Source organism: Haplochromis burtoni, unplaced genomic scaffold (assembly GCF_018398535.1).
Source record: "Haplochromis burtoni strain Fernald_Lab_line unplaced genomic scaffold, NCSU_Asbu1 Contig_9, whole genome shotgun sequence".
Classification (NCBI taxonomy): domain Eukaryota; kingdom Metazoa; phylum Chordata; class Actinopteri; order Cichliformes; family Cichlidae; genus Haplochromis; species Haplochromis burtoni.
In genome coordinates, this window is record NW_024582370.1 from 2,015,635 (window position 1) to 2,037,280 (window position 21,646).

Here is a 21,646-nt window from a genome sequence, read left to right on the forward strand (position 1 = left end):
TATGCCAGTATAGGATCCTGGCATATAATAGTTGCCAATCTTAATTTTTTTTAAACATGAGGCTGACATCTAAAGTGTTGATGTTGTTCTTGAAATAATAAATATCAGCAGTATTTTAATATTTTGTCTTAATACTTTTTTTTATTATTATTATTAAATATGGTGGTTAAATGATTTTCACATCATTGCATCATTCTGTCTATATGTAGATTTTTACAGTCTTTTAACCATGTTCAAACTGGTTACTATTGGTTGCAATTGGTTACAATTCTTAAATCATTTTTACATTAAATCAAATCTTATTTAAAAAAAATTTAAAAATAGGTGAAATAGGCAAGATGATGTCTAAATTATTTGCAAAATTTATATGCAACTGTAGTCACAGAGGGATCCCTCAACAGAGGAGAGGAGGGCTAATATTGATTATTGAGATTAGAAAATGTTGCTATGCCAACTTTTGTGTCAAAAGGGGAAATGTAGTCATTAAATAGTGTGTGTGTGTGTGTGTGTGTGTGTGTGTGTGTGTGTGTGTGTGTGTGTGTGTGTTTAACGGGAATGATCTAATGATAAGTTATTGTCATTAAAAACTTGTTGGACAGCTGGAACTACTAATTATTTCCATACTAATGTATTAAAAATAAATAGAAAATGATGTCAAGATTTTCTAAGTAAAATGAAAATGAGCTCCCACCCTTCTATTAATATATTTTCACAATGCACGATAACTGTTTTTATTAACACGAGCTGCTTGCCATATAAATCTTTTTACCCCCGAGCCTTTTCTTGTGTACTCTGATTAATCCTCATGTTTGCAGAAAACATACGCAACATCAGCTATATTGTTTCTTACCTAACTGTCGTATGTGAATATTACATCTCTGACTGTAAAATTCAGACCGAGCCCGTAAACTTAGGTTGATCTACATGCACAAGGGATTTCATCCAGATTTCATCATGATGGTCTAGTCAGACAGACGGGAGAGGCTCAGCTGAATTCATAATCTCTGTGTCTCTCTCCACCCTCTATCGCTGTCTCCCAAGTATGTGCACGCGTGCAATGTCAAAACTCGATGCATTGGTTGACAAAATAACATTATTCTATGTATGGCATCATTCTCTCCAGCCAGATATTGATTCTTTTTCGACTGGACCAGTTTCAGACCACAACTGGGTCACCCATAGTCATTTACTTCCCCTGCTTAAATCTATGCAATGTTTTGATGTGTGTGTATCTGTGCAAGTACTCAGCCAGATGGGCTGTGAGTTCCACAGAGCTCAAGGACAGTTTGGGGAGTGACTCAGTCAGCAGTGTGCCCGAGCTAGCCAACACACACTGCAAATTCACCAGTAACGGGAATAAAAGGGCCTGTTGGGAAAGAGGAAGGGTTTTTTGGATAGGATTTTCCTCCACACTAAGACAAAAAAAATCATAATTTCATTGATTTTTTTAATGAAGAAGTTTAATCTGCAGTAACCTATTGTTGATTCATATTTCCTGGTAGAATCACGTCAGTGCTGCGTATAACATCTGCATCTACGATCCCTGTGAAAGTAGTTGCTAGTTGGCTGCAATGGGGGAGGGTCACAGATGGGGAGAAGCGAGGTGTGGTGAGTGGGGAGAGGTTGGTGGGTGGTTAGAACACAGCCCAGTGCTGCATGCTTTGCATTCCTCAGGTGTTGTCAGCATTGCTTGCTCAGTAATTACCTTTTAGCAACAACAAAAAAAGAAGACGAAGAAGAAGAAAAGCACAGCGCCACATTCTGCCAGTAAACCAAAGGGCAGAAAACAAGAAAAACCTTGAGGAAAGCTTAATAGGAAGTGGGATGCGTGTGTGTTTAAAAAAAATATGTGCATCGGGGTAAAAATGTGTGGAAAATCACATGCATCTGCAGCCATAAGGCATGCATACATTAAAAAAACGTAGACTGTGGCTAAGTGAGAGTCAGCAGCTTTGTCTATGCAGCAATCCATCTTCTCTCAAGGATACAAGTAATGACTGCAGCCAAGCAGACCTTGGCATGTAAACTAACGGTGTGATACAGATGTACAGATTTGCAATGATGGTGGTGAGTCCTCAGTCACAAAACTTTACTTCTTTTTCAAACTGAGTAAATTTTTGTCTGTCTGTATTTTAAATTTCATCATTTCTCTCGCTCTCTTTGTCTTTTTTGTTTTGTTTTGTTTGTTTCTTTAAGTCAGATGTCATCACTTTCATCACTGACACCATGGTACTTTTCACATAACAGATAGGTTCTCCCTGTCTGGGAATGCTTTTCTCTCTCCCTTCTCCTTTCCCTCCTTTGCCCCGCTCTGTCTCCTTGGCTCACTCGCTGAGAGCTGAGGGATTGTGTGCAGATGTGCCTGGAGAGAAGCCAGCCCTTCTGCCCTGGGAGAACATGTGGTCTGGGAGTGTTTATGCTGGCACTCTTTCAACCTGTCTCCCACACAACATGCTGGCGTCTGTCTTTTTTTAAATGACAATGCACAAATCTCCTTTCACAAAAGGTGGAGGTGACACAAGGGTTTGCAGTAATTGAGTGCACTGACAGACAGGATGTACAGCAAGTTTTTGTTTTTTTTTTAAAAAAAGCAGACAAATTTGCTGGCAGTAAATATGTTTTCCAGAAAAGCTTCAAGGGAGCATTACTGAAATGCATGCAATGCGTGGCTGCAAAACAGTTAAGTTACCACCACAGCATTTCCTTGCAAACCTTCTTTTTATTTATATTCAAGTTTCATGCTTGAACTCAAATTAAATATGCTTGCTTTTAACAGACATCCAGAATTTTCAAGCATGTTTTTCACAGATTCTCTGCATACTTGACATTCTCTCGTGTGATTCGGGCTTTGGGTAAACATCTGTAAGCTGAACACCCCTGAAAAGAAATTCCTATTCTTAACACTGGTGGCAGCAAAATGACCGTCAGTTTGGGCAGCGAAATGCACAGCTGTTGTTTTTAGTACCCATGATGACTGACTGAGTGGGACACATCCACTGCATTACCCACCATACACTTAGAGAAAGAGTCATTTATGAGCATTTTTCGCATTCAGAGGCATTTTATTCTCTTTTTAAACAAGCGGTTCTTTGATCGGACATTTCTCAGATGTTCTATCAGGTAAAATTTACCAACCATTGCAATAAACTGCTGGACTCTATTTTGCTTTGTTAGTGAACTGAGTTAGTCTGCATGCCTCTCTCGAAATCTAAGTTTCCAGTGCCCCCTGTAGGTTTGGATGGTTAATGAACCTATCCGGTCTTTTCACAAATTGAAATAATTAAAAAGAAAGAAAAAGCTCTGTTTAAAAACAGACAAACAACCCAAAGAACAAAAACAACAAAAAAAACAGTCTGTATGTTTTTGGAAATGCGTTTAGTCTCATTGCTCTTTGAGTAAAATGGTGATATATATATATATATATATCTACATATACGTTTTTAAATGCAATTTAATTGTTAACTTTGGTAAAACATATCACATACACATATAAATACTGAACCCCCCCCCACACGTATTTCATAACAATCGCATCGAGTTGTCATTTTTACGTGCCACCAGGGGGCATGATTTAGTAACGAAACCAGAGGTTGACGTCTCCCCCACCCCCTCAGGCTACACGATTTATTGCACTCAGACTTCACGCCTTTGACGTGTAACCTAAATAAAAATGTGATACTGGGATAATGACGAGAAAACCGCGTTTACATTTAAAGGCAAGGTTTTATTTCACTCTTAATTATTTCTTCTACCTGTATAAAGTTAATTACCTTTAAGTTATTTGGGGAGGGGGGTATACTTTAACCCAGACGTTGCGTTCAGCACGTTTTAAAACAGCTTGCCGTTTTTCTAAAATACCAAAACAGAACTTACTGCGTTACTCTAACTTTTTGGAGAAAGAAAATTGAGCCAACATGGCTTTATCAGGGGGACAGCTGCAGCTCCACCTCTCTATCCCACCTCCACGGTTGATGAAAAAGCCCATGAAACAGGAGGGGAAAAAAAAAAAAAAGAGTCGTGTTGGGGCATGCGCAGATGGGTCGTTTCCCTCTTAGTTATCCTTTTTTTCTTTTTTAGAGGAGTCAGTCGTTACGTCACGGACTCATCCACAGTGCTGGGGCTTGAGAGGCTGACCATCCACTCATGCTGCCACAAGCACAGGGAGACGTTGGCGCTTAGTCGGGAAAAAAGATTTTTACCATTTCATTTTTCTTTTTTTTTTCTTTTCTTTTTTTTAAGTTTAGCACGGAATGAGCTGAACGGAGTCGGCGGCTGCAGAGCTTATTCTATACCAGCGGACGATTCTGGTGGCATGGTGTGGTGAAACAGAGACCCCAGCAAGCACAGGGAGACAGAGGGTACACTGTGCATCATGTTTGAATGCCGATAATCAATTAGAAATATACATGACTGTGCTGCAGCATTGCCTATAGCCTCATCGGGCTGTAGCAAGTCTCCCTTTATTGCAGAAGCCCGTCTCGAAGCGGCCAGCGTGCCGGACAATCTCACCCGGACCACTGAGAGGGTTCGGATGAGGTGGCTGCTTGGTTTTAGAAATCCGGCCAACTTTTTCATCTATTCCTTTCTAACCAGCAGTGCCATCGGGCAGTTCATCAGGAGATGGCGATGAGGTTGTTTTACTTGGGATTTATACTCTGCTTGGAGATCGCATCTCCTAACGGCGCGACCGTAGGTAAGAAAGCCTGTTGTGTTAATCTTGCATTGTGATACTCGAGAAAAGCATGAGCACTTTTTTTCCTCCCGTCTGCAAAGCATCTGCGCACAGGCCTGCGTTCACCAGAGTTGGAGCGAACACCATGAATAGGTTGCCGTGATAATAACACAGTGTGGCTCCTCGGAGGAGGGGGAGATCGATCGTTTTTGGGAAGCCTTTAAACGAGAGAAAGTAGCGCACGGATAAAGCGGTGCTGTGGTTGTTTTTGGCCTAAAATCTGGCTGCGTTTTTTTAAGCAGAGCCCCTGTCTGAGCAGACAGAATGGGCCTCCCTGTAAGGATAGGAGACAGTCAGGTTAGTCATGCTAGAATATGAAGCAGGTAAAAGGCTATCACAACACTGGCACGAGCGACCTATTTTCTCACTGAAGACGGGATTTCTCACTGGCTGTGTCAGAATGCCCAAATCCACCTTGCATTTAATAAAAAAGAGAAATAAAAGATATATATGACATCTTACGGTTTTCCATTCAAACCAAGTCGGCTGGGTTTTTTCTTCTATTCACCAAATCGGTACAGCACGACTTCAGTATCAAACCTGTGGGGAGGCATCGTTTAGGTCAGTTTACATGTTTGTTTTCAGGTACTTGCCACAAACGCAAACATCAGTTGTGTCTGCTTGCTTAATGGCGCGGCTTGCCCCGACGTGTAGCGTTTGGAGATGCCTGGAAATCACAGTGTTTGTGACAGCCAGGTCCCGAGTGATAGTGAAACGAACAAAACGTGCATTTATCCTGTTAAGTCTCAGCTCCACTACTACTCCCCACATTTTTCCCTGATGGCAACAATGAGCTATCAAATGCGCCAATGCTCTTGTGAGAATGCATTGCAGACCTGTTGAGCTGACAGCTTTCCCTTTTTTCTTAAGTATTTTCAGATATCTTCTTTCTTTTCATATTATATATTGAAACTACACTCATATAATATAAAACTCATTCACAGGTGGTGCCATCATCCGCCTCTGGCCTGTTTATTTCTCTAGCGTAAGCCTACTTGAGTGCCCGAGAGTGAAGTAAGGCATTAACATCTGTTAATGCTACAGAGGTCCGCTCATTGTTTGGAGTTCTTATATAAGTTTCATCAGATTTTTTTGAGGGAGGCTGTCCAGAGGGAAAGGCATAGCTGAGGTTACAGGAGGGGGCAAGCTCCTCTTCCCCCTCCTCCATCACTATGTAACATCTGGACACAGGGAGGAGACCATTAATCCAACTTAAATGTGACTAAGGAGGAGGGGTGTTGTTGCTGAAGAGCTGGGACGGTGTAGCAAAAAAAAAAAAAGGGAAACAGAAAAAAACTTCACCAAGAGTCACATAACAATGAAAAATGTGATAGTCTGAAGTTAGCACAAAAGTTGCATCACAGGGAATCAGGGATGGAAACCATGGAGCTATATGTGTCTTATGTCATTATTAGCAGTTGATTTAGCTGAGGAACTGTGTTGGGCCAAGGGGAGGGGGGGGGAGCCCTAAGGCAAAGTTTTAAATCCTTTTTCTTATAGTGAGTGGGGAAAAATGAACAATTAATCATCTGGACAGATCCCTTTGTTACTGATCTTCTAATGAATCCACGAGTTTGTTGGAGAGTATGAGGAGATACAGGCTGAATTTGAATTGATGCGTGCTCCAACTGTGTGATCGCTATGGCTGTAGCAAATGGATATTTTCATTAGTGATCTGGCATTTAAAAAAAGAAGAAGAAGAAGAAGTCTCTTACACAATTTATAGATCCCAGAATGTCTCATTCAAATGGCTTGTTTAGTCCATGTCTCAGGCCTAAACCCCATTGCTGTTTCAGTCAGAGCAAACAAGCAAAAAAAAGCAGCAAATTCTAACATTTGAGAAAATGGAACGTCGTACGCTTTGTGTTTTGTGTAAAAGAAGTAATCAGCTGAGATGTGAGAAGAAGAAGAAAATTGAAGCCCCAGGTTTTTAATCGATGGTTTTCTTGGGCTGTTTATCAGTGTGGTTTTTAAAAAATCTAAAATAAACCAGCTAAAGTTGCCAAATCGTGTTAAGAATTTTTAACAATCTTCTGACCTTTTAATAGTCTAAGTGATGAATCAGGAATATATGTGGCAAACCTAACTGATTAATTGGTAGAGAATTGGCTAATCATGTCAGCTGTAATTGACATTACAGTAAATGTAGTTTAGAATTAAACAGGATATTACTTCATTATCTGATTCCTTTTTTTAAGGGTTTTTATGTTTCAAAATAACAGATTTCATCATGCTAAATGATACAATGTTAAATAAAACCTTAGATATTTTGAACCAATTATCCTTACAGCAACACTCCTGTGAGGCCAAAGATATTGAGAAATGTTTAAATGTGGGTCAGAGGCAGAAGGGGTTGAATTCCTGCGGAGTCTAGAGTGAATTTGCCTGACCCTCGTAACGAGACCTTTTCCTCTGAGCTGTCACTGGAAACATCTGCTGGAAAAATTTGGCATCCTTCGTACAAATTCAACAGATAATAGAACTTGGATTGCTCTCTTCAGCTCCTTTGAGTGGAGGTCACTGGGGAGTGGGTTTTGTAACTTTGTACACCTGAGAATGACTGTTGACTGCAAACCCATCTGCTGTAGATATCCCTCAGAAAGATTTCCTGCCATTCAGAGTCTTGTCAAAGAGAATTAAAAAAAAAAAAAAAGAAAAGTAAAAAGTAGGAGTAAAATAAAGCCAGATGTCCAGACTGTATACATTCTTTGATTTCTATGTGAAATTTAATGTAAAGCTTATGTGCAGGAGGTTTTGCATTCTTGTTCTTCTGGTTTGAGCAACAAATATTTGCGAAATGATGATAGCTGAAAGCGGTGTTCCTGATTGTTGTCGGTGTGAAGATCCACTTTTATCCTCCCACTTCCTGCGCTGCATCGCAGTCAACTGTGACTGGAAGGTAAAACGAGATTAGCACAACTGTCTTCACTGTTATTGGCCACATATCGAAGGAGTCAGACCACAGTGTTTGTTGACTTTGAATAGCAGGGATGTGCTGTAATTGGTGTTTTCTACAAGTTACATCACTGTTTATTCTGTTCGGCTTCTAAAACCACAAAAAGAACCGGATTGGCTTTTTTAGCCAAATAGGAAGTGTGGGTTTGTGGTAATTAAGATCTGTAAGATATACTGGTTTTTTTGCTTTGTTTTGTTTTGGGGTTTTTTGCGACAATTGACTCAGGCAACGTGTTTTAATTTGCTTTCGGTTCCCGTCCAGTGTTACTATGATAACTCTTAGAAATGTCATATTTTTTAAACCTGCAGAACATGAACAAAACTGCAAAAGATTAGAACTTTTGTTTTACATCTGGCACAGCTGTGAGACTACTGATCCTACAAGCTGAACACGAAGCTTGTCAGCTTTTGTTTTTTTGTTTTTTTTAGAGACTTCCGATTTGTGTGTCAGTATTGTTGGCATGCACGCTAAGACGTTGGCAGCGTTACTGTCTTTGCGCTTGACTAGAGATCCGATCGATCGCAGAGACACTCGGCTGCTGTCACACCTGGGAAGAGGAGCGGATCTTTATACATGAAGATAGCGTCCCAATTTCATGGCTTGCTGCAATTTATTAAACTTGTTTACTTTAGTCTCAGTGGTTTTTTCCACTGGACGGTGACAGTACATGCAGAAAACTTTCATGGCATTCATGTGTTGAGATGGCAAAGGCACATCTACTGCTAGTTCCATAGTATGGTGTTTTACACATTGATCTTACAAGAGTTCCCAGTTCAATGCCAAAAAGAGTCACAAATCCCTTTAGGATTGCATCAGGAAGGGCAAAAGTACAAGCACTTCTCATGATGTTGTAGGAAAAATAATTAGCGGTGGTCTTGCTGAACTCTTGTGTAACTCTTTTAACCTGTTGCAGTTTATTCAGAGAATACTTCGACGACTGAACGCTAAGTGTAGTATTTGACTTTAACTGTTTTTGCAGCGATCCATAGCTTTTTATGACAAGTTAAAAAAATTAAAAAGCTGTGTCCTCCTGTTATTCTGAAGGAAATTTATAATTGAAACTTTTATTTACAAGAGACAACTGTTCATTAGCTTTAACTAATCAATGCTGGTGCTGAGGTACCAGCTGTGTTTTAACATCTTGAGAACATTTTGTGAAAACACACAAAAAAAGTTGGGATTTCACAGCCCGGATTGATGATTTCACCACTAACAAAGAGGTCATCTGTTGAGATGTGAAGTGGATGACAACTCATTTGTGTATTGTTTGTGACTCATTCCAGGCATTTATTGAGCCAGTAACATCCCCCCTCCTGCCTCCTTTAGTCTAATGAGGGATTCATAGCAATCCAGTCACATTAAATCAAAGAAACAATCATCTTCCAACTCATGTCAGCCCTCTTGTTTGTGGCCATAGTGAATTGGTTCCTTATTCCTACCTTTCAGGATTTGCAAGCATCTGACTTGCAGCGAATGCCTCGATTTATGTGGTCCAGCATTAATTTCTAGCTCGCAGATTCTGTTTTCATAACTGCTGAATCTGGGTTGACTTTTCCTCTGTGGCTTCACGGAGCCGTGTTCTGCAGAGACTACAGGGTTTAGAAGAGCTTTCGTTCGGCAGACTCTGAGCCTACTTACATTTTCTTTTATATCCATCAATCAAATTAAGTCAATGCATGTCTTCTACTGCATTGCATTTTACTGCGCAGGCTTTTGAAAACCTGCAGAGCCTCATCGGGTTACATGTGAGGTCAAAGCTGTAGACTTTTGTTGTGCAGTGGCACAACAACAAGCCTCTTAGGCGCTAGAGAGAGGCTAACTCTGACTCGGGCTTCTGCTGTTCGTGCATGTTTAGCCTCAGTGAAATGCCTGGTGTGGTTTAGATTTTGAATAGCCAGTGGATACAAATTCACTGTGAGCTAGTTTAAGTGCTTCAGCACAAAGCCGAGTTGTTGCTGCTTCAGTGGCCTGTGAAGGGCCTTAGGTTAGATTGTGTTTATCACCGTTGTATTGTTCTGTTCTATACATATGAGGCTGTACTTTATTTTCCACCCTCTTCTCACTGAAAGTGCACTGATTTTGGTTAGAAGAAAATGCTCTCTTCCATCTGAATAATTAATGGAATCCAAAAAACATTGGCTACTTGATTTTCATTTTTTACACATAATGCAGGGATTCTTGCTTTGACTTTCTGCTAAACGAAGCACAGAAAACTCGCTTTAAATGTGACCTCAAGGCTCTAATTACAGCCTGTAGTTGGGTTGTGTGTGTTTTGGAGGTTTTTGTTGTTGTGTGTTTTTTCTCTCTAAGCTGCTCTGAAAGGTTTGTGCGCCACATAGAAGGAGCGGGAAGGGCCGACGTGATGGGTGATGAGGAACAGCCCTGGTTTCATTCCCACTTTCTCATGTCACTGTCATCACACCTAGTAGCCCAACTGAGACCCAGAGGCCCATTTATTTTTTCACAATAAAATCCATGCTCTATTGCTCAGCCTCAAAATATTCCACAAGGGCATTGATCGGGTTGAACTCTGGGATGTGCTCAGTTTCAGATGCATGCTTGTGAAACAAAACTGCCTTTTAATATATCAAGCTGTTTGTTTTTTGTGCCTATATAGGACAGTCCGTATAGCGGTGATATACTGTTTTAACTATGCCGAGCTTCTGGTACACAGCAGTCAAACTGAACTTTTTTAACCCTTTGCTAACAGGCTAGCAAAGAGAAACAACCAGTTTTTCTCTGGAATTCAAAATGAAAACTGTAAGGCTCCTTTAAAGTCTAGCTGTTCATCTGTAACTGATTGTCTTTTTGAGGCAAAGCTATACATATGAAACCAATTAGAAGGTGCTGGAATGTGCTACATGGATCTGGAGTTGATCTGTACAGCACGGATGGCCATATTGAGTCAGACAGATTGGGAGGGACGAAATTGGGTCAGTGTGGTGCCCCAGCTGGTGATAGTGTCTGGAGGCCTCCATCACTTGGCAGCTGAATTGGTGCCACAGCACCATTTACTCACCACCACATCCTGTTCCACCCAGCGAACTTTCTCTCAACCTTAAAGTTTTTGGATTGGATAAAAACAAAGCAACACGTATATTTCATCTTTATAAAAAGCAAAACAAAAAAGGAGTGAAAATACTATATTCTTGTAAGGCACTCGGGAGGGATGTTTCTAGAAGAGCCAGGCTCTGTATACATTCAGGTATTTCCTCATTCGCTCGTATTTAATGCTTTTTCCTATGTACCGTGCTTGGGGGCAAGTCAGTGTGTCCTGTTTAGACAGTGCAGAGCTTTAGCTGCTCAGCATAAGGAAGTACAGTGTGGCCTCATACAAGTGATTGTATGGTAGAAGTCAAAGCCAGTCAGCCAAATGGAGCCTGAGCATCCACATAGGAGGAAGTAGCTCAGTGATTTAGAGCATTTTGTGGGTGTCAACACAGCATTTGTTCAAAAACCTTTAGTGACAACAGTGTGGAGGATTTTGTGTCAGACAGTCATGCTTAGTCCTTTGGTCTTTCCTCACAGCACCAAGGAAGGAAGGTGCAGTTAAATTATATCAATGAAGAAAAATGAAATGTGTGGTATTTGCTCAGTTGCACAGTTAGTTTTCATTGACTATTAACCAGAAGAAAACTCTTGAATGTTGTTGTTTGTTTGTTTTTTATTGGTAAGTAAAATTGCATAGCACACAACATCACAAATATCAAGGTAGAATTGGTCTCTAATTTCTAATATTTCAACCTAGATCTTCATTTAGTGTCCGTACAGTTCTCCTTCACCCCCTAAGAGGTTTAAATTATTGATTTTTTTTTCCACTTCTAGCCTTATGTTCACATGGAAAGCTTTTAATATCTTTCTCTCTACAAAGATCTCTTCAGTAAAATACATTGTCAGTGCAACAGAACTGAACTATAATTAAATAATAGACTTTGTTTATGTGGAAGCTTTTTTTTCTTCTTTTTTTAAAAATGCTTTAAATAACAGCCGATAAATATTTTTGCACACAGTGTAATTTGTCTGCAGAAGCTTGTTTTCCTGTAGAGTTTCCAAAGTTGCAAAAACTGAGCAATGGTATGAAGTTCTAAACTCTTGAGGATTTCACGTTAGGCTCTGAAGGTTATTTTTCTCATGTTTCTCTCTAATTAGATGCGTTTTTGCTTTAGCAGATACCCACAGGATGTTTTTTTTTCTCAAATTATCTTTAGCGTGGAAGGATGTGGCTGTCATACCTGATCTTTTTTAAAGTTGTGAAAAACAGAAGGAGTTGTTGTTGTTGTTTCTTTCTAAAATGTGATATTCCTCTTGTTTTGTGGTTGCAATATATTCGATGCTGTTGAATTTTCTAGTATTTAGTCACAGAGGTTTTATGAAGTTGCTGTTAAGCTCTGCCAGGAAAAGCTTTCGTTGGAATGGCATTATCGGGAGGGAACTCTGTTGAACACTAGCCTTGTACAAGCTCATGAAAGTAGAGTATATTCATTGATTCAGGAGCCTAAATAAAAGGTGTACACATGACTTTTTTTCATGTGAGTACTAGTACTTTAACAGCCCAGTTTAATTTGGACCCTCACCTACCCACCCATCCCCAAAACTGGCATTAGCTGTGGAAAAAAACAATGACTTTGAAGCCTGAATTAACAATTCACATCTCTGTTTGAGATATTTCAGTGGGCTTTGAAAAAGCACTGCTGAAGGGGAGGGTTGCCAGTCTTCCTCTCCTTCTCCAACCCCTCCTCAGCCACAACCTCCAATTAGACTCGGAGGTTCTCCCCTCTGCGGTCATTTCATGCTGGTGTGTAAAGGGATGATAAAATTAGATCCCACAGAATTTTATTTCCAGTTTCATGTCAACTCACAGGCAATAACTGGATCAGCTTAGCTGCTTCACACAGCATCTAAAGTAATACCTTAACATAGAGGAGGTTTCAATACTTCAATTCATTTCAGCTCAGCTCAACCAGTGACGCTATTTTTGGGGTGTTGGCTCTCTAGATAGAGTAAATGAAGACATATGAGCACAGGCTAATGTGTGTTTTTCGCCATCCAGAATGCACCAGGGCATCAGTAGGCTGAAAGAAAGCAAAAGTAACAGGCTGGCCTCAGGCCATGGCTAGCTTCCATCTCTCATGGTCTCTGTCCATTCTTATACTGCTTCCCTTTCTCACTCTTATCTCAGATTTAGCCTCCTATCGGAGCCTTGTGACATTTAACAGATTCTGGAGTATGATGTCTTAAAGCTACATTTAAGTCTTGTTCTTCTGCACCACTTGAAACTGTTTTTAAGCTTTCCTCCAGCCTTTGTTTAAGAAGAGAGAAGAGAAAAAAACTCAAGGCTGTAGCTCTGCATTTTAAAATCTAGCACTCTCTCTTTATCTCCTTGAGTATCAAGGTGTTGCTGTATAATGGGAGTGCTGCAGTTTGATCCCTGCAGCCCTTTAGATTCTTATTGTAGTACAAAAACATGACACTCAGAAGTCTTATTGCTTTACTTAAACATACATTGTCCGATGGAGAGAAAGAAAAGTCCAGTTCCAAAGCCTTTAGTCTGACAGTCAAAAGAGACGTGATTGCAATGATACACTAGCTCCGCGCTCTCTTGTGATTTCAGTCACATCCTGGCCCGCTTGCGGTACACCCCTCCACCACTCACCCCAAACACCTCCCTGCCTGCCAAGTACATAGGGAGGCAAGTCATCCAGGGTGAGCGAGGGCTCAGTCACTGCAGAGAATCACAATGAGACTGTTGGTGCTGTCCTTCCCAGAGCATTGCTGCACAACAGTACAGTAACAACAACCATTGCAGTCTCTCTCTTTTTTTTGACCACTCACATAAAAGAAAGCAATTGCTTTGTGCTTTTCTAGCTGCCCATTTTCACTCTTCTGTATGCTGAGAGGAAATGTTTGCACAATTTCAGCTTTCTCAAGGTTAACTAATATATTTAAGAATAATGATGAAAATTGAGTTTAGTACTATAAGCTTAAATGAGCTAAATTACAAAAACTAAACCCTGGTGGGGACTTGTGCTGTTGCTAGTAGCAGGGGTGTCTGAAATTAGGAAGCCTTAGGTGCCCCCACCCCCTTCTGTCTGTCTTTGGTTAGGTTACCTATGCTGTACTGTTCACTGCCAGGTGAAGAGAATCCCACTGATACTGTGTGATATATTTAACCTAAATGTTTTTGTTTAGTACAAAATTAAAAAAAAAACCTTTCCTGCACTCCGAGCAAAGTTATTATTTTTCTCTTTTAAGTTGGGGAAGAGCGAGGACCAAATATAATATCAAAATTGTTCCTGTGGCTTGATACCACTAAAATATGTTTTCAAGCCTCTTGCTGTAGGTAGAGCTCTGTGTGACATGGGTTTTTGTAAATTCAAACATGTCAGCACTGTCAGACTGCTGATGTGTCAGGAGCATTGCTGTGGTGTGGCTAGCCTGTGTTGTACGCCTCAGCAATCTCTGCTGACTTGCTGCCCAGGACTACCGTGTTCTGCAGTTTCCCATGGGTCAGGCAGCGACCCAGGGGACCCATGTGCCGTGGCCCAGTTGTGCTTGAGCCAGGACACATGAAAGAGGCTGTATAGTGAGAATTTAAAACAAAACAAAACACAGCTTCAATAGTAATTTAAAAATAGTAGCATGCTGTTTCCTCTATTGCGGAAGAAAAGGGAGAAACAGCAAACAAACACAGAAACGCTGTTGGTTGTGGAGCTTTTTTTCTGAATGCCTTTTTTTTCTTTTCTTTTTAAACTTTGAACACAAAAAGCACAGTTGTAACTTTTTCATGTTGCTTTGCCGGCTGAGTTAGGATCTATGCGGTTTGAATTGGGAAATTAGAGTCTGTATGGAGGAGAGTGTTTTTTTTCTGCTTCCATTATAAAAATAAAGTTAGTCTGAGGTTACCAGTATTAGAATTTCATTCATTTTTAATGTGATTTTTTTCTCTAAATTTTATGATTCTATGACCATCACCTTTCTTTCCTGCTTTTCTTTTTCAGCTCCCAGCTCCAAAGCAGACGAGCAGCCCAAGACTTGCAGCTCTAAACAGTTTGTATGTAAGGACCAGGTGACCTGTATCTCCAAAGGCTGGCGCTGTGATGGGGAGAAGGACTGTCCAGATGGCTCAGATGAATCTCCAGATATCTGTAAATATTCTACATGAACAGCTACCAAAACCTGTGTGTCACCTGCAGTAAGGTTGGGCGATTGGACAAATAGATTGACTATCGACGATGGGCTGAGGCTATCGATCGTTTTTACAAGGGCGATTTATTTATTTGCCCATGAGTAAGTTTGCTTATAATGTTGGTTGAAGCTAACAGAAGGAGTCAACAGAAATAAATAATAGCGCTGTTTTAACGGCGCTCTCCACAGCTGCGAGCAAATGCACCCTCCTGAGAGTGCAGCAGCGATTCATTTACTCAAACTCATAACAGAAAGAAAGGACGACAGTCGCCTGTTTTCAGAAAAAAACCAAAAACATTTTATTTAAATAAAAAAAAAACACAACGGTGGGGAAGGAAACAAATAGAAACTTGCTTATTTTTTCCAGTATAACCGTGTTTACAGGCTGTTCCAGTATATGTCTGTCTTACACACTCAACCAAACAACAAATAAGTTAAAAATCAAAATGTCTCTTCCAGCCAACATTTCCGTGCCATGTGTGACATCAATGGGAAACGTTTTTCATGCATTTTCCACCAAGCCAATTAGGTTGTCCATGTTTGGACTTCTTTTGTGTTCTAAGCACGCAAATCAGTCTGTGCATGATTACATTGCTACGCCCATCAAAAAGCCTGTGCATGCGTAAATATATCGCCTATCATCAGTTTATTGGACTGACAATTGTCGGTTGGAAAATTCTTACATATCACCCAACCTTACCCTGCAGCCATATTACTGGTACTTTCCTGCTTTGGCCGGTGCACTGTAATCAAAATGAGGAGCCTTTTGGAGAAAAAAGTGACCTTTTTTATAGCCCATGCCATCACGGTGTATTTTCTGCATATGATGTAAGACATCAAAATGACTAGCCTTAAATGGCTTTGAAGACACAGCAGTGCAATGTTCAGACAGTTTAATTTAGGACTGAATAAGGAAGCAGGTTTGTCTCTTTCTGCAAAGAATGCTGCTCGGCTGAATTATGGCTCTTCTAATGTGGCCTTGTTTAGTCTGAATCTTCAGGGATGTGTCTGCTCTTGTCTGGACTCTTGCGGGATCTGTCCCAAAGACTCTTGTCCCAACCACTCACATCTAACAGCTTCTCCATCCATAAACTCTCTCTGGTAAAAGCCTTCCTGCTGTTTATATGGAGACGCTAATGATAATATTATTGTGCCACACCTTACATCTCTCATAGGATTCTCACCGTATACTGGCATGCAAAGGCAAGGCAGTGACTCGCAGCGTTAACGGTCCTAGTTACTGTGGATGTAATATAGCCCAGCAGTAACGCACCACTACTCATAGGATGCTGTGATCTCCTATATGTAAAAGTGCTGAAATGGAGAAAGTCAAAATTAGCTGGTAGTCTCATTTTCCTTTCCTATAAAGTAGAAAGAAAGAAGAGATGATCGGTGTCTCATTCAAACTAAAAAGAAAGGATTCTCTCATCTACTTCATCTGTCACGACCCCATATTTAAAGAGTCATGCACATTTTACCGTGATAATTTACTGCTAACAGCCAAACTCTTTCTTTATTAGTTTAGCTAAGGACTTTACTTTTTTCTTTTTAAAGGCGTTTTGGAAAAACAAAACTTGTGTGGTCCACCTAATTCATTCTAGCAAGATGCAGTTATTCAATTTCTGCCCTTTTCTACCATGCAATTGAACTGAGTGAGGTCTGCAAAGCTCTTATGTAATTTTGGTGACACAAACAATGGTGTGATTCATCTTCTGCAGGGAGAGATGGAGAGCAGGGTTTCACCAGAACATCAAGATATGTTCTGCTCAATTACCCGCTTCCCATGGGCTCTACGCTGCCTCTCGTTTTATCTTTTAGTTAAGGCGCTTCTTTACTCGCATTTGTTTTTTTTAAAGCATCCTTAATAAACATGTTACTGCAGTAAATGCACGTTCTCGCTGTGCCGCTCTGTGTTTGCAGTCTAATAAGTAAATTAAAGGCCGGGCGCCTTTTAAGTATCACAAAGAAAGGCGGCCAGACTGTGATTTTATCCAAAGTCTTTTAGTTGAGCCATCCATTAAATTTGAGTAGTGTTTAGAATGGAGGGCTGCAGATAAAGCTACAGAGCGAATGGGCCTGAGCCAGCAGAGATGGAGTCAGAGACTCTGAAAGAGTATGGCTCTAAAGGTTATTTAAAATCCTCCTCTGACTCAGAGGAATGGAAAAGTCTTTTTCCCTTTATCCTGGCTTTTCCATTCACAGGGCGAAACAGTTTGCAGGTCATCGGTCTGGTTACTCCCCTACTGGAAAGCATCATAGGATGATCTGTGCAGCTGGCTGTAAACAAGGCTGCTCACAACTGAGCTGTTATGGAAATGGTAGATAAAAAGGAAGGCAATGATCCATGTGAAAGGGCTGAAATCTGGATTAGGTGCAGAGGCTTTGTTTAGGTGCACTGTTTTTATGTCGAAAAGTTCACTGTATCCTGTGTTTATCCACTGCTTTATTTTATCAGCTTCAACGTTTACAAAAGCAGTCTAACTTTTACTTTCAAACTTATGTTGATGGCAGAGAATTACGAGAAGTTCCCCTCTCTCTAGACTTGCGTTTCGACATGCCTCCAAACCACAGTCTAATTTTGTGTGTTAATGTTGACGCGAAATAGAGTGGTGCACGCTACTATAATTACGACATTATCTACCGTTTAAGTTAATTACCATCTGCACACTTGGTCTACAGAGAACACTTACAGGGATATCGGCTTAGAAAAAAAATCATTTCCTCCCAATCTTCCCCTTTTTCTTTGCTTTCTAATCATCTGCTCCTTGGCTGTGCTTCTATCCCGCTAAGGGATTGCCCCACAGTCTGTCCATCCTGTAAATCAAACAGTGACACTGCAGGCAGTGCACGCAGCCACATATGAAGCTTTTCAGAAGTTCAAGTAAGAATCTGCTTGGTTTATTCTACTCATCCTTTTGCTTGTTTCTTGACACCGGTCCAGCTAATTGGACTGATGCATGTGTCGTTTCTGCTGAAAATTACACCTGCTTTGCTTACAGTGATCATGAATTCACTTGCTATCAGAGTGTGTGAGAGGGGAAGTCGTAAATGTGTGTATTTGTCTGGATCTTTCATCTACACCAAGTATCCTTTCTGGAAGTAAGGGTGCTCCTCAGTATCATACTGTCTGGAGGCCTAATTGCCTGTCATTTCCAAGCCACTCATCTAGGCTGTAATTATGTTGAGAAGCTAAAGACGAGCTTCACCCACAGTAGCAGGGTAGTAACACTGAGGCGCTAGCTGTGACTGGGGTGCTAGCTTGATCCAGGTGGGGGTGTCAGTATTGTGAGTTAGCGTTATTAGTCTGAAGGCTTATTTATCGCAGGGGCATTGAAGCTGAGTGGTGAGGCGGTCCATGTATGAACATGTGGTTTTTGGAGGCGGGGTGGGAGGGGGTTGCACATGGAATTACGCAGGCTTTCGGTGTATGGGCCAGTGTACACCTCCCTCTCAAACATCCATCATGAGGTTGCCTGTACAGACTCCTGTCTGTCAGTGTGACCCTGTTAGCCACTCCCAAGGACTGCACTGGTTCCCCCTCACTGCGTGGCTTCAGTTCAGTCCAGACAGGCCATTTCACCTCAATTACATACAGGCTTAGGTCTCAGGAAGTCCCTGACATGTGGCCTCGGGGCAGGAGTTTGTACTCTGTGTGTCTCGGTGATGGTGTTCTGTTTAGGACTGCTGCCTTTTAAATGTTACTATAGGTAGTTGTAAAACGTTGCAGAATTGGCCCTACCTGGCAGATATAAAGTGGTCAGGGACGGGTGTTTGGGCTGTTATATCAATGCAGGCCTTTAAGTGCATAGAACTGATGCAGTGTGGGATAAAGAGATGTGGATAAACGCTTGCTATCACGCTGTGCTTATTAACCATCCAATTTACCTTTATGCTTGTGCACACACTTCCACAGTATTTCTTAGAATACAAAGGTTTATATAACTAGTTAGTACCACAAACAAAAGTAAATCCTTTGAGACATCGTTACTCGCACTGTCACTGACATTCATTAGTATTCCTGCTGGTTCCGTTCAACAGCAACAGCAGCTTTTTTTGGCACTTTTCTTTTTTAGTTTTAGAGGGATGGGGAAAGCATTTCACCGAGGTCTTGAGATTTTACAGCAATAACTGACTGACTAATCTTTTTTTATACATGACAATTATAGCTTTCATTTCAAGCAGTCCTGGTTAGGGCTTATAGAGGATGCTGCTGGTAAAATCAAAAGTGCTGTGTAGTTACTTTGCTTCCTTGTCACAAGCACTTGCTCTAAAAAGAAGGGAAAAAAGACTCCTCCTCTCTGTATGTGAAGTCTGTATGCAATTATGATTCTTGCATGACCCACATTCAGTGTGGTTGAGCCAGAGAGTGGGAACAGATGTTTAAAGAAGTCTAGCATGTGAGCACTTTCTCAATCACGAGAAGCACTTTCCATGCAGGAATCCCTTTTAACATCAGATTCAACGATTGTCTGCCTCTAATTTGGTAGTTTGGTTTTTTTAAGTCTTCTGATTTAACATGAAAATGTTCACAGGATGACTATAAAGAGGCGGTTGAATTGCATCTCAGTCATGCAAATACACAGCTTTTCTTTCCTCATAGGGTATCATCAAGTCCCATTCAGGGGGGAGAAAATGACCTTTTAATTGAAAGTAGTTAGCTCTTGTAAATATTAAGAAACTCCCTGTACTCACACTATCAGTTTGGCATGATAACTGTCCCCCATTGGCTTATTGATGTGGCGAGTATGTTGTGTAGATGCAGTCAGACACACACGTTGATTTGTTTTCCTTGTTGATAGCGGAAAGTAATTTTGAGGGGATATGCATTGGAATGCACTTTCATAATGAAACGGAGGGGCTCTTGTCCAAAGAGGCTAAAGATATTTAATGAAACTATGACCAAATCTGGACCACAAAACACACGCTGCTTTCTATGAAATGTTTATTTCAGCTTATTATATTATTTCATCTTGGGTGTTTTCACCATTACAGTTTGCTGTAATGAACATATTGGAAACTCCTTCAGAGACTTTGATGCAATGGTGTAGTGGCACAGTGCTGTACAGCGCATAGTACCTCACAGCATATAGCTTGCCTCCTAACACTGTGCTCCATGTCAGTGAATGCTGTGGCCTGGGGCCGAGCTAATGAGGAGGTCTGATGGGGAGATTGAGCTATCATCTCCACGCAGCTGCCTGAGGCGGCTGCAGGCCACACAACAAGGTTATCTGTCCATCTCTTGCCCTTGCGCCCCCTCTGGACGCTGGCCAGCGTGGTCCCTTGCCTGTCATGCATCAGCAGCCTCTCCAGGACAACCATGTCTTGGCGGCCGCTGTCATGGTGGGATGGGATGCAGGCATGGAGTCATGGGAAGAAGGAGCTATTCCTACAGAAAAAGCCTTTGTATAGGAGAAAATGAGCAGATTAGCGTTTAGGCTGAGGAGGAAAATGGAAATGTCTTTTTAAGGCTCTGATCCTCTTTCTGTTGAAACAGCCTTTTACAGTAACGTTTGGGGGGTTGGGAGGGATCCTTTCATGGCCTATAATCAGTCATGTAGCTGTAGTCACAGGGGGCACTAGGCAGGGGCAAGAGGGTCTGTAGTGGCAGTGGCTGACACACTGCTTCCACAGAGGAAGGAGAAAAGCCCTGTAAATCCCTCTGGTCTATAGCCCTGAGCCCTCCTCAGCTTCACCAGCCTATCAGAAGACCACGATCGCAGGGCTTTCACACACCACGCAGACACCACTTCCTTTTCTCTGCTGTCTCCGACACACCCTGTCTCCTTCCCAACATCTTTCTCTTTATCCCGTGTCTGTCCGTCTTCCTCCCTGTCCGGTGGCTTAAGTAGATTCATCTCTGTTCCCTACTCGTTATGGTTCCTATGCAGTCTCTTTTGCTTGCGGAGATGACTTTTTTGTAAATATTTTTTTGCAACAGCTTTTATACAGTGATGGTTTGAGTGAAACAACCTATCAATTATGCCAGCACATTTGGGTAAACAAGGAGGTGAATAGATGCGATGTGCTGCTTCACTCGAAGAATTCAGCCTGGAGAAATAATCCACACAAGCTTGGAGGGCTGCTAAAATAGTTTTTAAATCTGTGGATTAGGTGTTTGATTATTATTATTTTATTCAGGATATTCATAGGGCTAAAGTGTCCATAGCAGGATTAACAAAATCTAAACTTCAACCATTTTCCAAACTACTAGTTTGACCATGATTTTCTTCTGTCTGCAGGCAAATCCTGTGCTTGGTCTGTGTTTAGCTTGAAATGGATAAATGTACTTTTCCCAACAAAATAGTGAAACTGAAGCAAAGTGTGTATTCATTTTAACGCTCATTGGAACTTTTGGAAGAGAAGTGCTGCTTTTTTCCAAATATGTTTTGCTATTTAATGAGTTTACCGTTGCTGAACCCTTTTGTAGTCATGTCTGTGTGCTTGATACTCAAACATGAATTTTGGGTCATTTGCACACGATCCTTGTCAGTATCTTGATTGTACCATGCAGAGAAAGACAGAGGTATTAGATACACAAAACCTACAATACAGTTCAGTTGTGGCATTGTATTTATTGTACTGTTTCATTACAATTGGGTAAAAACTAGCACACACGTCTGCTCCCAGTGGCTTTCTCCTCAGTAGGGTTTGCCATAGTCATGTGCTCATTTTGTATGCCGCTGCAAAGTGTGTGACTCCAGAGTGGGGAGAGTCCATCAGTGGGCAGGCCTGCCTGTCACCCTGCGTGACATATTAATTCGAGCTGACAGCAG

General features: G+C 41.2%; 1 protein-coding gene across 2 annotated transcripts in view; it reads left to right on the plus strand.

The window, feature by feature from the left end:
* Positions 1–4,092: 4,092 nt before the first annotated feature.
* lrp1ab (low density lipoprotein receptor-related protein 1Ab) overlaps positions 4,093–21,646 on the plus strand; it is a gene marked incomplete at its 3' end in the record, with an annotated part of 75,273 nt that continues 57,719 nt past the window's right edge. For both annotated transcript variants that reach the window (XM_014339135.2, XM_014339139.2), the window contains 2 exon segments: positions 4,093–4,693; positions 14,687–14,833. In XM_014339135.2, the coding sequence (XP_014194621.1) occupies positions 4,621–4,693; positions 14,687–14,833 (220 nt within the window).